This window comes from Xylaria bambusicola (genome assembly GCF_022495145.1).
Source record: "Xylaria bambusicola strain CBS 139988 unplaced genomic scaffold F5B22scaffold_6, whole genome shotgun sequence".
Taxonomy (NCBI): domain Eukaryota; kingdom Fungi; phylum Ascomycota; class Sordariomycetes; order Xylariales; family Xylariaceae; genus Xylaria; species Xylaria bambusicola.
This window is the reverse complement of record NW_025953559.1, coordinates 720,719-735,126: the sequence shown is the minus strand read 5'-3', so window position 1 is coordinate 735,126 and position 14,408 is coordinate 720,719. Positions and strand designations below refer to the sequence as shown.

Sequence of the window (14,408 nt, the reverse complement as noted above, 5' to 3'; positions counted from 1 at the left end):
TAGTACAATGGCGAGACGACTTACCCGGCTTTTCTTGTTCCAGAGCCCCTGACAATTAACCATTCAAGTCTGTTGGCATATATAGCAATACTACTAGGTATTTGAGTACCCGGTGCATCGATTTTTACTCACAAAGTCCATTCTAGCAAGAGGTAGTGATGTTGGTTCTGACGTAGTGTGGCTGGGGCGGCGTGGACGTCTCGGCAGAACCTCGACGTTCATCTTCTTATGTATATACACATAAAACTTCCTCCCCGGCTACGAAAGGGACGTTCCAGTAACCAATATGCACCCGCAAAGAGAGAGCAGGCTGCTATCCGCGCCTGTGGAGATTCGACGCGCTATTTATGCCATGATCATACCCCGTGAAATACACGCTTTTCTCTCGCGGGGTAGACTTCGCTTATCAGTGTGCCTCGAACCCAATTTAGGAGATGACAGCCACGATGGCCGTGAGCGGCGATCAGGAACCGACCACGAAGGCATCAGTAAGTGGGCTAGGCGCTTGCGATCATCATGGGGACCGCATTGGGAATGCGAAGAAACCTCCCACGCGCGTTATCAATCTAATATCCACGGTTTTCTTTTTCTGTGCAAACAAGTGTAAGTCCTCCATCGCTCCCATACTCGTTCGTTGGCTATAATTTCTCACGCTCGAAGGTTCTTCGAGGTCTCCGACATAATGACGGAAATAGCGGCCATCAACGTCACTGATCTCGAGACCTTAAGCATCTTATTAGGGCGTGATCAGTCAAAGGATGTATTCAATTATTCATGGATATTATGGGAACATATATGTTTTACTAATATTCGCAAGCTCAATCTTACTTTTCGACTTCCAGTGGCTTCCTACAGAGAGTTGGAAGACGAGGATACGGTGCCAAGACAAATGAGCACTGAGTCGACAGTGAGAGCCCTATGGGCATCGTCTTGGCCAGATCTTTTAATATCTCGAGAACTTCGCAGTCTACACATCTGGTTGGATCATGATAATTCTTCGTCATGGTCGACTGTGAAAGAGCGCATGGTATTACGGACTCTCTCCGCTGCGCTCACAGCTCATAAACAGGCGCCATCTCAAACAGAAACCCCACAAGCGCCAGATGTTGTGGTCAGCCTCCCCAAGTTGCACCCGGGTATGGCTGCACCGGGTTCTCATTTTACCCAGGATAGTCTGTCCTTACCATTCACCATACAGCGACGATACCGTCAACGATGGCATTGTAAAGAGACAAGCAATGGTGATCTGGACATACAATATCGACCTGATTTTCCTATAATGGAAGAGCTCCGTCACCTTGAGCCAGACCGCGAGTGGACGTTGCAGGGCATCGAGGAGCTTGAAATAACGTTATTGGAGAGTGGCGAGGATGTTGAGGCAGTGTTTGGTGAGCTACTCAACAGTCCCAGTATTTGCTATTGAGATTCGCGTATGCTTGGTAAGATTCATATCGAAGACAGCACAGGACGAGCTGACCCAATGAAGCGCGTGTGAGGCCGCGAAATGACATCTGGCTTCGCCACCAATTGGCTCGGATGTACCGTAGTTTGGCACGCATGAAGACACACTACAACCCACTGGTAATATGAGATTATCAACCAAGATCCCCATCGCAAAGTTATGTCTCGTGGAAGCTCTCAGTGGTCGAAGTGGTAAATAATCTAACCTACGCAGCGAGTGACGAATACCAGTATCCCATCAGTACGGTTGATTATTTGGCAAGTCTGCGTGTCTCAGGTGACCGTGTGATGCACTAAGGTGGCGGGTGTGCTGGGATTTCATTGATGGCTGATGGTTCATACCTAGCATGTTCCTTGCACGGGATATTGATGAGATCATGCTGGTAAATACATCGTTTGGGCGACGTAAGGTAACGTTTCGATAGCAAGGACCGTCAGTCCCCAAATAGTCGCAGTGGATCATCGCCTGTCCAGAAAAGAATACAGGAAGTTCATTGCACAGGGCTTGAACTGGGTAGGGGAATATTCACAATATGACGGCATGCTCACACTTATATGATTTATATAATCGCGTGTAGGGAAGATTCTGCTCTTCCTAGATTTATACATCTGCCAAGCACTCGGTAAACTTGCATGCAGAATTTTGTGGATAAGCTGCCCTGGTGGGCGGAGAGTTCGCGTAGGAAAACTTGTCATGGAATACATTCCTACCTGCACCTGGCTCCCAACAGAGGCAGGAAAGTTCCTTTGCGATTTTGCGGAATCAGGTCCCTCTAACTCATTCACTCTTGGAAATGAGTCGCCACTCCACCATCCCGGTCAAGCATGCGACTCCCCTGTGAAAAACTCACGTGATGAGTGAAATGGGTGTGAGATAACTTTCACACCAGATATTCGTGTTCCGCTACCATGTTGATAGGATCTGAAGTCAATGTGGGATCTCAACGAGAGCCCTGTGTAAAAGCCAAGCGATCATAACTCGTGCATGATCTCGGAAATACAGTACCATATGACCCAAAATCGGGACTATTTTGTGATACAGTGCGCAACGGGAAGTAAAAGGAAAGAAACGGCTGTGAAGACTACCTAGATATCGTCCGTCGCCAATAAGTTCAGTGTGTATGCAAGGCCTTACTTGTGACGAACTCGTGAGATAGATAATAGTATTTAGCGCTCCCAACTATTCTACTATGCATGTAACCTGCACGCTTTGACGCTCGATTCTCATCCTTGTCAAACCCCCGGATCCTACATGAACAGAGTGGAAAAACAGCAGAACGACCTACCTACTTACACTACAAATGTGTTGCCGTTGGTGGTAATATAGGCCAGGAAACGTGGTATAGTTCTCAACAAACACCGTAAAAGTTTCTTGCGAAATGTCATATCGAAGAAATACTACAGAGAGGAGAGAGGTCAACAAGTTTTGATACACTAGGTCTCGTCCTTGAATAAAAGTGCAAGGAACAGTATCAGTATTATTTATGATTTAGTATAGTAACACAGACTACATGTTTATGTTGAGCGTTTTCAGCTCGTTAATATTATGTGGCATGTTTACCCGAGGGCGAGTCCTTTAATATGACGAATAGAGTCGGAATGAAGAGAAGCCCGCGTTCTTGATTGGTGAGCTCTTCAGGTATATAATTAGGTTGTACCATCTATATATTCGGACGACTGCATGAAGGGGCTTGAGGTAATTTAGATGAAGCTTCGAATTCTTTCTTCTTGGCAACGGTACCTCACAACCAGTGCTCAATATGATGTTACAGAAATAGTAATAGTGTTTTGACGTTCACATAGCTGGTAAATTAGATGACAACAGCCTCCTCCCAACGACACGACGGGCGTGGGATACACGTGTAGCTAACACGCGAAGGGGCTAGGCCGTGGATGGTGTCTTACCTAGTGTCGCAGTAGTAGCGTACAGCACCAGCGAGGCGAGAAGGCGGGGGGCCACGCTAAGATTACATGAACGCACCTAGACGTCGGAGGCAAGATGGCGCTTTGGCGGTCTAACATTACTTGCGCAAGTCTGTCCGCCTCGGAGGTTCTGGAGCGCACTAGCTGGGAACGAGCACGGCGGTCTCGAATCGATGATGGGATTTTGCGGCGTGGTGTCGCAAGACCGCGTCGCGCGGAAGCGAAAAGAGAGCGAGGCACAGAGAGGCACAGCAAAACGGAGATGGGAAGAAAAAGAGGCCGAGCATGCGACAGTGTAGGTCATGATGCCTATACTTGGGTAAGAAAGTTACTTCGAGTCGTGCTTTACTTACAGTAGTTATGGCCCAATATCTGTGTACATGTAATGTGATTGTCTTACAATGCCTACTTACCTACCTACTACTATACCTATGTATACGGAGTATACCTATTTACATAGTAAGTACTGCTTGTCTTGCCAGAGCTACGTATTCTGAGATATTCTGAGAACTTGTCTTGCGGGCCAATAGAGAAACGTTCAGTTATCCGTCCACATGGCACGCTAGATGGACGGCAGCTGAAAATTTTAGCCTTCTTTCTATGGTGAGTAGTTAGGTAAGTAGCTACCTAGTGCGCGCAGGTTTTACATGTAGGTACATAGTAAGTATGTGGACTAGATTTAGTCTACACTTGTCCGGCGAGACGGGCGAAGAGAGGATCAAGAGAGTCTTTCAAAGGGAGAGACAGCAGAGATGTCGGAGAGAAGGGCCGCACAGTAGAGGAGCTCTGCTGTGCTCTGGTTGAGGTGAGAAGAAGAGAGAAGAAGAAAAGAGATGAAGAGAAGGAGAGAGCAAGGGTCTTTTCGGGGTCGAAGGCGCTAGTGTTTGAGATGACAGGCACGGGCCGTTGATTGGATTAAAATTCCCATCACACTCGAGTCACAACCCCTGCTGAGATCATCTGGATAAGCCCCTGGCCGTTTACCAGGATACAACAGACTACCTACACCATCTACTATGTACAGACTATGTACAGGCTATGTACAGACTATGTACAGACTATGTACACTACAACTGGTGGACTTTTGTGGCTTGGCCCGCCTCTGCCCGTTGGTACCTAACCTATCTGCGGTCTGCTGTGGGTATCTTCCACTTAAGTACAGGGCAGATACACCTGCAGTACTCTGGGTAGGTAGTAAATGTACAGCAGTGTAGGCGCCTGTACGTGATGAGTAGCGTACCTGCCATAGCAGAGATATGGTACCCTACTGTAGGGGCCTAACGGTATTACGGGCAGAAAAGGTGTAGGTAAGTCAGCACCAATTTTGCCCAGCAACAGCTTCTTTACGTCTTTTTTTTGGTCTTCTCTGCAGGTGAATTCATCATACCACGTGAACACCTACCTACCTACCACCACCACCATACCACCTACCGGTACTACACGTACTGGACGATACCTACCTACATATGTACCTATACCAACCTCTCTACAAGTGTATAGCGAATAGGTACTATGAGTTTGTAGGTACCTATCTACTTACGAAGTACATAGGTACTGTAGGTATGGAGGCATTCTAGCCACGTTTTGATGGTATGGAGGCAGTAGCAAGTGGTATCCGTGCTACATGTCCAACTTTGATTCGGGTCGTACATCTCAATCTTAAAAGAGCTTCGTCTACCTATGTGCAAATGCAAACGCTGAATTGTACTCCATTAGGTAGCTATTCTCAACCCGGTAGGTCATGGCCGGTCATGTCTACCTGTTGTATATTGACGGGTGCATCCTGTTTCCAGGTTCATGCCCCCCAGGCTAGTGTACAGTAATTCATTAACCGTGACCGACCTTGAGCGAATAATTGGACGGCTGGATATGTCAGGGGTGGACGACTTGGGTCCCTCCCGACCCTCACAATCAAACTGACCAACGAACGCCAAGCATGGGTATACAATGTACGACAAATCATGGACACTTCAGCAAACATCGTCTCATCTATTACCTACCTAGGTATTCTTCTCCCTCTCTGTCTCTCTGTCTCTCGCTCTCTCTTTAAGTACGTGTAAGTAGGTATATGCTGGTGCGTATAGCCAGTAGTGCTAAGTAGTTAGATGGGAGAGATCTATTCCTGCTCTTGGCCTGCGGTTAGCTGCGAATAAGTGCTCCTTCCAACGAGACTCGGCTTCGATAGACCCCGCCTCGCCGGGTTTACTGCTGGATCCTACGATCGAATCTCGCCCCCTGTCTCGAGCTGGTCCACTGTCTGGTGTTGGCCTGACTGATTTACCCAACTCTGGTTCTCAGTCAGAGATCTTGTTGCTGTTCTTCTTCGACTTGGTCATCCGCTGCTGCGTTTGTTGCACTTGCGACCATACCTACCTACCTACCGACCCTTCACTACTCGTTCTATTTCACTTCCATTTAACCCTTGTTGTTTCCCATTTGCTAGTCCGACTTGTCTCGACGACATTTATCCGCGATTGCCTGCTTTCGCCCTGGCTCTCTCTTTCTCCATCTTCGTCGCCTTTGTTTTCTGAGAAAGCAGTAAGCCCTCGCTCCGGAGACCTCTCACTTGACAACGACGACAAAAAAAGCAGCAGTATCTTTGGCAGCATTGAGCCCTACGATAGGGTGGCTCGCTCGGCTGTCAACGTGATCATCGGCTCGAATTCGATTCCATTTGACAGTCACATATTGCCTGAAGTACTCTGTGACGTCCCCGTTCAGTGGTCCGGCTTTTATCCTAGCCCCGTCCACACTTGAAACGTGAGAGGTGCCCAAGTAACACTGCCGCCCCTCTCCGTCTCTTCCATTTGGATATTGGTGAATTGTACGACCATTGAAAGTCTGACGTTGCCTGTTGACTACGGACGCTCAGTTCGTCCATTTGTTTCTCAGCCTTTTTATTCATCAAGGTGCTAGGGACACCTCAACAAATCGTTGATTTTCTTATGCGACAACAGGCACATCATAACAACTACTAGCTGACGCTGTCTTTCAACATTATCCACTGCCGGATTGGGTTTGCGCGAAACAACCGACTGCCGCTGACTCCTAGGAGAGGATACTGTGTCGGACGTGTCAGAGCATTTCCAGCTAGTGTAAGTACCTCGTTGTCTTTTTCTCCTCACATCCTAGTCCCCTTTCGCGATTATCCTGTTTCGGCCCGCTTCGTCATCACCATGGTGTGGTCAAGAAACCTACCTTACACTACCCGAGAATAAGGGGTATCTTGTACATGAGCCGGGGTGCTCGTCTGTAGTTGGGTGTCAGAGTCGTATTCTGTCTGTATCTGCATCTGTATCCTGCAGTTCAAGGTGCACCTTGTATCGTACCATCATTCATGTCTTGGGATCGCCCATTAGACTGAGTTCCCTCTTCGACTTCAATTCTACCCGCACGTGTGTGTTCGTTCATGCCATCGCACCTTCAACCGAAATTCTATTCCTTTCTTGCACTGTTTGAAATCAACTAATAGTCCCTAGTCTGCTGTGCTGCTCGGGACAAAATTATTTTGTTCATATACTATACACCAATTTCTATGTTTTCCATTCAAACTCAGTCGTCACACTTTTGATAATCAGACTCGCCGATGAAATTGTTCGTGGGATTGCAACATTGTGTTTAGGATATAGGTTCAAGGCGACACATTCCACGGCTGAAGTCCGACTGTACAACATTTTCCCGACGATTTTTCTGTTTCGTTTGTTTCGTCGTCAGCGCGAACCCTGCCTTGTGTCCCTGCCCTCGGATCTTGCTTTGGACGACCTTGAGCGACCTACCCGTATGGTCGTCTATTTGGCCGCCGGTATCTCCAGAGCTTAGATTTGGATGTGAGTTAGAATAGACGTATGCACCTGACAAGTGCACTCGACATTTGAGGAGAGCGGGATAAGTCTGGTATTACGGGGGATGTTAAAAATTCGACCTGGACAACAGAGGTTCCTGAGACGCGGCTTCAATGAGTGGACCTGAAAATGCGAGAGGCATGGATGAATATCCGAGAGTGGGAGGCTCGGTCAAGCGAGCGAGAGAACAACTACAAGATGGCTTGCCTAGGACGGAACCTTCGACGATGCAAGACTCCTCGAGCGGGACCAGAAGGTTGCAGGCTCCCGCCGGGCGACAGGTGAAGGATGGGACGATCGGTATGGCAATTTCGAGACCGATACCTGTTCCTCAGTGGCCACTGGCAGGCCCTGTAGCTCCTCCTGCCTCTAAGGACTCTAAACCTTATAGGCCTCCTCCCGGACGATCACAGCCGCCCCAACGACCTCCTCGACCGAGTAGAGTACCTTCGATTCTGGACGCTTCCCGCGTCCAAGATCCAACGCCTACTTTCCAATATATGCCTCAGAGTTCAGGGAACGTAGAACCCTTAAGTCCGGTAACACCAGTTACTCAGTCATCGAGACCCTCAACCTTTTCATCTGTTGGATCGATACCCGACTTTCCTTTGCCTGTGGCAGTGCCTAATGCCGTTCCAAGGCGCAGCGTAAACCTTGGTCCTCCACCATCTTCACGAAGGGGCGCTTCATCGTTCTATTCGACTGCATCATTTGTTTCTCCTATTCCGGAAGAGAGTCCCCGGATAAAGTCGCATACCTCGTACGCGTCTAGTACCGCCATTCCAGAGAGTTTCGGGAGCCTATCACCAAATAGTCAAAATGATGCATACTTTGACGAGGCAATAGCAGAAGAGTCAATCACAAGTGAGGAAGCGGATGTGGATGCGGATGACAGCCGCCTAGTTAGAAGTGCAAGCATCGGCAAAAGGGGAAAGCCATCCCTCGTGAATACGAAGACTAATAATGGGTTGCCCCCGCGATCGCTACGACCCGCGCCGCGACCTATACAAGGCAGTCCATTCGCTGGGGGTACAGGCTATGTTGATGGCTCATCCAGCTCTTCAGCCCTAAATACATCAAAAAACTCCGGTGATTCAGAATTGACGACTAACAACATGTTGAATGCCTTTGAAAGCGCAAGCGCAACAGACCCATCTACGGTACTTCGATCGGATCCATCACAAAAGCCTTCAAGGCTACCGGGTCTGCGACGACCACCACGTCTCGATATTGATGCGGTCCGAGCGGCCGAGGCGCGAGGCAGCCTTACTAGTTTGCCAGATTTAATCCGACGAGCAACTAGACTAGCTTCGATGATGGATAGGGGCAAGAGACCTGCTAGTCGCGTTGATGATCTAGATTTTCCACCAGAGATATATGGCACAGATACGGAGAAGAACGACTATTGTTCGTACAAGAAAACGATGCCTAATAAGATATGCTTGCTAACACATTTTTACAGATGAGTTAGACAAACACCAGTCAGGGTTGTCAGACATGCTTGCTGCATTCCCCCCTCCTGCGAGCCGGCGTAGCTTACGCCAGAGTATGTCTTCATGGCCATTGCCACTACCACTACCTAGACCTGCTTCACGTGTGCCAGCAAGGCTTGGGGAAGCTGCAAGCGTGGACGAATCTGAAAAATCAAAACCCCGACGGCGGTGCTGCGGTCTTCCCCTTTGGAGGTTTCTGCTCATACTCTTCGTTATCATTGCCATTATCGTTGCTGCTGTCGTGGTTCCCGTTGAGCTCCTTGTGATCAACAAGAGTGACGCACAGCCAGTTCAAAACTGCATGGAGGAGCTCCGGTGTGCTAATGGCGGGACAAGCGTGGTTACTCAAGGCGTGTGCTCCTGCATCTGCTCTAATGGATTCATTGGTAGAGATTGCACAACTCCCGCGGCGCAAGGCTGCACGACGACAACACTCGAGACCGAAGACGCTACCAGAATTAACAATGTGACAATTGGGCAGGCAATCCCAAGACTTGTGCTTGAAGCGCAAACAAATTTTTCCATTCCTCTCAGCGCGACCTCCATCATCTCGAAATTTAGTTCAGCCGAGCTCTCCTGCAACGCCGAGAATGCATTGGTTACATTCGATGGGGTATCGCTTCGCATGCTCGATAGCCAAGGGGAAAGCGTGGATCTTAGTGGCGATGGTTCTCTTGTGCTGGCTGCAGCAGCCGGTAACCCGGCCGATACTGAGATCACCCTTACACTTCTCCCTGGGATTGATGCTACCATCACCCTGGATGCGCCAATAGGAACTGGTCACATATTCGTGACCACGCTCACCATCGGTGGATCGGTGACCACTTCACAAGTTGGATACCCAACCGCCGACCCTCCAACATACACTACCTCACCAGTGACTTCTTCCACGACAACTCGGCCAAGCAGTACATCGAGCAAAACGCCGAGTACGATGACAAGCAATACCCCTACGAAGTCGAGCTCAACAACCCCTATCGCGCAGCCTACGGGTGCCTTCACGGTTACTGACACAGTGGTCGACTTCGCGCGCGTAGCTGTCCTCTATGTTTTGCAAGAGAAATCCGTTGAACAAGCATCAGATGCGCAGAACCTCATTCAAGAATTCTTCAACGATGTTGATTCCGATACAACAGTGGACCAGGCGCGTAACATCACTATAGGCGGCAACAACTCGGTCGACCTAGTTAGTCTATTCGTCGATGTGGGCGCTGGCAGGTTGGGTGGAAGCAAGAAATGAAAAAAAAAAGTGTTTGGATGCGATAAAACAGGACGGCAGCGCAATAACGACAATATCAACTGCTCACTCGATATAGAGGTATTAGACTACGTGTACGCATACCGAGCGCGGCCGGGTTACATTTGGCGTAAGTGGGATGGAGTATTAGCGCTTGAATTTTTTTGGGGCATTTGAAAAGCGAAGAAGCGTAAATTTTATATCACCATTGGGATGTGGCTAATTGCGCGAGATGGGGTCTCGTTTATTCACATTTCCAGGACCTCAATGTACAAAACACCATCCACTCCGAGAGCCCAGATACATTATGTTATCTAGCAACCATAGGAGTTCTTACCTGTATATATCATATCATATTTAGCCAGACAAGAGCGATAATACCCAGAATCAAAAAGGCCTGTTCGATTCTATATAAGAGGAGTCCAAACCGAACTGTGTCAAGGAACATTAACAATACAGTATATGCCCAAGCTCAAGTGCTTGGCAGGTAGTCGAGTCGCAACATCCAGCATGCCAAGGGATTTCTGAAGCACGCGTCAGGAGAGGGACAGGAGGAACCGTAAAAATGTGGTCAGTCATTGTACTCTGACCACTCCAGCACCGTTTCACGTGGGTTTTGTCAGAGTCGCATCACGTACTCATTGTGTGTATCTCTGCAGGAAACACGATAAGATAAGCTATAGCGATATAAATCGGACTTTATTGTAGGTATTGCGACCCTGGCCGGAAACATTGGGGATCCGGGAGTTAAGCCTCATTGGTAGAGAGAGAAGTCGTTCATCGGAGTTGCGGGAAAGATAAGTCGGGAGGAGGATAATGATAAGGCAGTTAGTTCTGTTATATGATGGAAAGAGATAAGGACCTATTACTTAGGATAAGATGCGGTATAGGATTTCAAAAGTCTTTATTATATCTGTATTATTGAGGATGCGAAGGGGGCTTGAAGAGGGATCCAGATCATAAGATTGGTTAAATTACATATACGGCGTAGCGACTACTACGCACAGCATTTAGGTCTAGGTATACCTATCGGGTCCAAGGCTTGTAAATAGGACAATATAAATCCCTAAACTACCTAGGTAGGTATCCCAGCCAAAGCTTATTGCAAGTAAGAACTTAGGTAGGTAAGTAATTAAGAGCAAACGATCTGCACCGCCACGGAGTCAGCACCTTGGCGTCCATCGGGAAAAGTATAGTAAGGATTTGGGTTGATGCTGGTAGGCAGCCACGATCTTCAGCCGTATCGATATGCCGATACGGCAGTTCAACGCTATTCTGTGTTTATTGTTGTACCGAATGTAAGTAAGAAGTCTAGGATGCGATTCCTTGGACGCCCGCGGCACTTTCTTACATGTAGGTAGGTAGGTATTGACTCGCTCCTCTTTCTCGGTCGCGAAAAGCTGAGACATGTCTTGGGCTTTTTTTATACGGGGCGTGAGTATTGCTAAGTATAGATTCTCTACATTGTATCTGCGTATGTAGGTCCCGGCTGACGTTACTTGCCCTACCTAGTTGTTACTAGGAAAAAGAATACATATATTACACTTTGATCGTGGATTCTTTAATCGTCGGCTTAAGCTCTCATTTCTGTTGGCCAACTTTGGGGGGTTTAGATGTAGCATTGGGTTCGCATGAGGGAGTATAGTAGGTATAGTAATAAGCATATGAAAGCACGAGTGCATGTGTACCTCATTGGCTATGATGAGTAAGGTAGGGAGCAATATATGTGGTGTATGTGGTGTAACAGGCGTACGATATTGGAGCTGAAAGTAAAGAGTGGTGTGTCAGCATGGCGCAGGCCACCCAGAGATTGGAATGATCTTCTTGCTCTTCCCCATCTTCTTCTTCTTTTTTCTACTGTTAACCAACTCCAACTTTTGCTTGGTACCCAACTAATCACAAATTCACCAGAGCTAGATTCTTATCAGTATAGCTGCGCGTAATTGCCGAGCTTCGAATGTACGAGTTGTGTATTTTTACGTGCAAGTCAACTGTTAGACGGGCTGAGCCACGGGCTGGGGAGCAGTGAGCAGTGGTGATGACCTCGGACTTGCCCGCTGGAGTTTAGTGCTGGACTTGAATGCTTGGGCAGGCTTGGGGGTCCCTTGGAGCTTGCAGGTGCGGCATTCGGGCTTACTGGCGAGACTGGCAGTCAGTCTATTTAAGATTTAAGCAGTATATCGGTCTGATCGGTCTCGCTAACCTGATCAGAATACCTGATGACATACGGAAATGCTGTGCCAAGGGGCCGCCAGCTTGGGCAGGCCTGGGCGGGCCTGCGAGCGGTGGTCCCCCATCCCCACAGTTGGTCTAAATATAACCGCTATAGGATTTTAATAGACGATCGCGATGTCACCATAATCCGTAATCCCAATCCAACCATGTGCTCTTCCTTGCGCTCTTCCTTGTGCACACGGCAGGTGGGAAGGCCGATCAGTCAGCTCCGATGGCTTGCCCACAGTAGAAAAGAATGACGGTTCCCCAGCCTGGGGCTGCCTGGAGGAACGACGGAGATGGCTGTGTACAACACCATGTTTTCCATCGAAGCCGGGAATGCGACGGGAGTCTTCTTGCTAAGCTGATGAGAAGAGAGAAAGAACTAAACGCAAGCTGAAGGATTAATAAATCAGGACGACGCCCAAGTATAGGACAATGGCTACCAATAATGCGATGAATAACGCATATATTAATATTAATCGGGTACGTGACTTTCAGCTCGAGCGGTGCTATCCTTGTAGAGACCCTACATACATACTTCGTCCTCCTCCCCTCGTGCACGGATTGGTTTCGTCGCCATGTTAACATCAACTCACCGTAGGACACGAGCGAGATGACGGAGTCGCCTGTCATACCCTTACCCCTGACGCAGAACTTCCCGCGTTCTCAATCCATGATCGTGTCAAAGGGACCAGAACTAGAGAAATGGAAATCAAGAGTGCCTGTAGCCGGGGACTCTCCCATGGTTCCTAAGCCACTTTTCTCGTCTTCCAAATGTGTTGTCGAGGCAGAGACAGCGCCGCCATCAGTAGACCCGGCGACCTTTCCAGTGTCGCCAGTGAGCACTTTCGTAGCCACCGCGGGTCCAACGCCAATATCGCCGTCGCCGTCGCTGTTTCCTTTGCCCCCGGGCGCAGATGGCATTGTTGCAAGTCCTGTAGGAATAACGGCGCCGGGTTCCTTGCATCCATCAAATTCGATAAACTCGGTAATTACAAGCAGTTCGATTTATTCTCAAAGCACTACTGGCAATGCGAGGCCATCAATAAGGCCGCGCCCAGCAAGCTCGGTTTACTCGCAGAATACTCTTCCGACAGTGGGAGTAACGGCAATGGCAACATCGTCACCACGGACGCCTACCATGACGAATTGGTCGTCAGCCCTGCCTGGTTTACCTCTCGCAGAGGTGCAAGCACACCAGCAACCCCAAATTATGGCGCCTATGGAGCGTGTCGTCGAGGAGCCGCAACCATCGCCTCAACAATTCCAGCCTCAAATACAAGTCCCCAGACTGCGAAGTCCGAGCCTACCGCAAGATCGGGGTAATAGGAGAAGGACATACTCCGGTCCACTGGGAGGAAGTGCAAATATGCATGGGTTAGAAACGACTAGCATTGGTAGCCGGCCGTTTGTGGAAAGCCCTGAGCCAGTATCATATCCCGAACCGAGGGCAGCGGTCGTTGAATATGAAGGAAGAGAGTGGCAGCTACAGAAGCCATCCGACATACATAATATCCCACCTAAAAACACCGTATACCGGTCGCACGAGCCGGACATCTCGAGGTCTGTATCGTACGCTTATCACAAGGCCAACAAAGAGTCGACGTCTTCATCATATTCACAAACAATGCGCATACATCGCGATCCTGATCCCACCTCGCCGCGTGCGAGCATGGCGGATTCGCACACACCGATCCGCGGACCTGGGCAGCGGTCTGGGTGGTGGAGCGACGAAGACGAGGACATCGAGCAGGGACGGAGGAATAGCTTCAGTTATGCCGCGATAGGCATGAAAGAGAAGCCCGTCACTGAGGCAGGCCGCCAGCGAGCGAGGAAGATCAAGATCATTGTGGGCGTTTCTATACTTCTTGTTCTTGTTATTGTGGGAGTCGTCGTGGGGGTTACTGTGAGCATGCGGTAGCACGGGAGGAAAAGACACGCACAAACGTACGAATTTACAGAAAGAACACAGAGATTATACACCTTGGTATCTATTTAGCGAGAGGTGCTGGAGTCAGCTTCAAAAGATGTTGGCGTTAATGGGTTTGGGATAGATGGGGCTGAGCGATTGTGTTCCATCGGAGTTGGGGAACTGGCCAAATGTATGGCTCACTTTGGAACCTAATACAGAGCTGCACGATACCTGACAATTCAAAATGATACAAGTCCCGATACCATATAAAACTCTTCTTCAATTACTTCATTTACAATGTTGGTAACTGTAATATGATATTG

General features: G+C 48.7%; 3 protein-coding genes across 3 annotated transcripts; all 3 read left to right on the top strand.

Annotated features, from left to right (window-relative positions):
- The first annotated feature begins 244 nt into the window (after window positions 1-244).
- F5B22DRAFT_466099 (uncharacterized protein) lies at window positions 245-1,672 on the top strand. Its single transcript, XM_047972105.1, has 2 exons — window positions 245-603; window positions 661-1,672. Exons 1-2 carry the CDS (start codon window positions 287-289, stop codon window positions 1,421-1,423), a joined length of 1,080 nt encoding a protein of 359 aa, XP_047834246.1. The 5' UTR covers window positions 245-286; the 3' UTR covers window positions 1,424-1,672.
- Window positions 1,673-7,366: 5,694 nt separating this feature from the next.
- On the top strand, window positions 7,367-9,959 carry F5B22DRAFT_634130 (uncharacterized protein; the record flags this gene model as incomplete). The annotated part of the gene is made up of 2 exons (XM_047976938.1): window positions 7,367-8,633; window positions 8,689-9,959. 2 exons carry the CDS (start codon window positions 7,367-7,369, stop codon window positions 9,957-9,959), a joined length of 2,538 nt encoding a protein of 845 aa, XP_047834245.1.
- A 2,675-nt stretch (window positions 9,960-12,634) lies between these two features.
- Window positions 12,635-14,399, top strand: F5B22DRAFT_593418 (uncharacterized protein). Its single transcript, XM_047973993.1, has one exon. The coding sequence runs from the start codon at window positions 12,787-12,789 to the stop codon at window positions 14,092-14,094; it is 1,308 nt and encodes a 435-aa protein (XP_047834244.1). The 5' UTR covers window positions 12,635-12,786; the 3' UTR covers window positions 14,095-14,399.
- The last annotated feature ends 9 nt before the right edge of the window (window positions 14,400-14,408 follow it).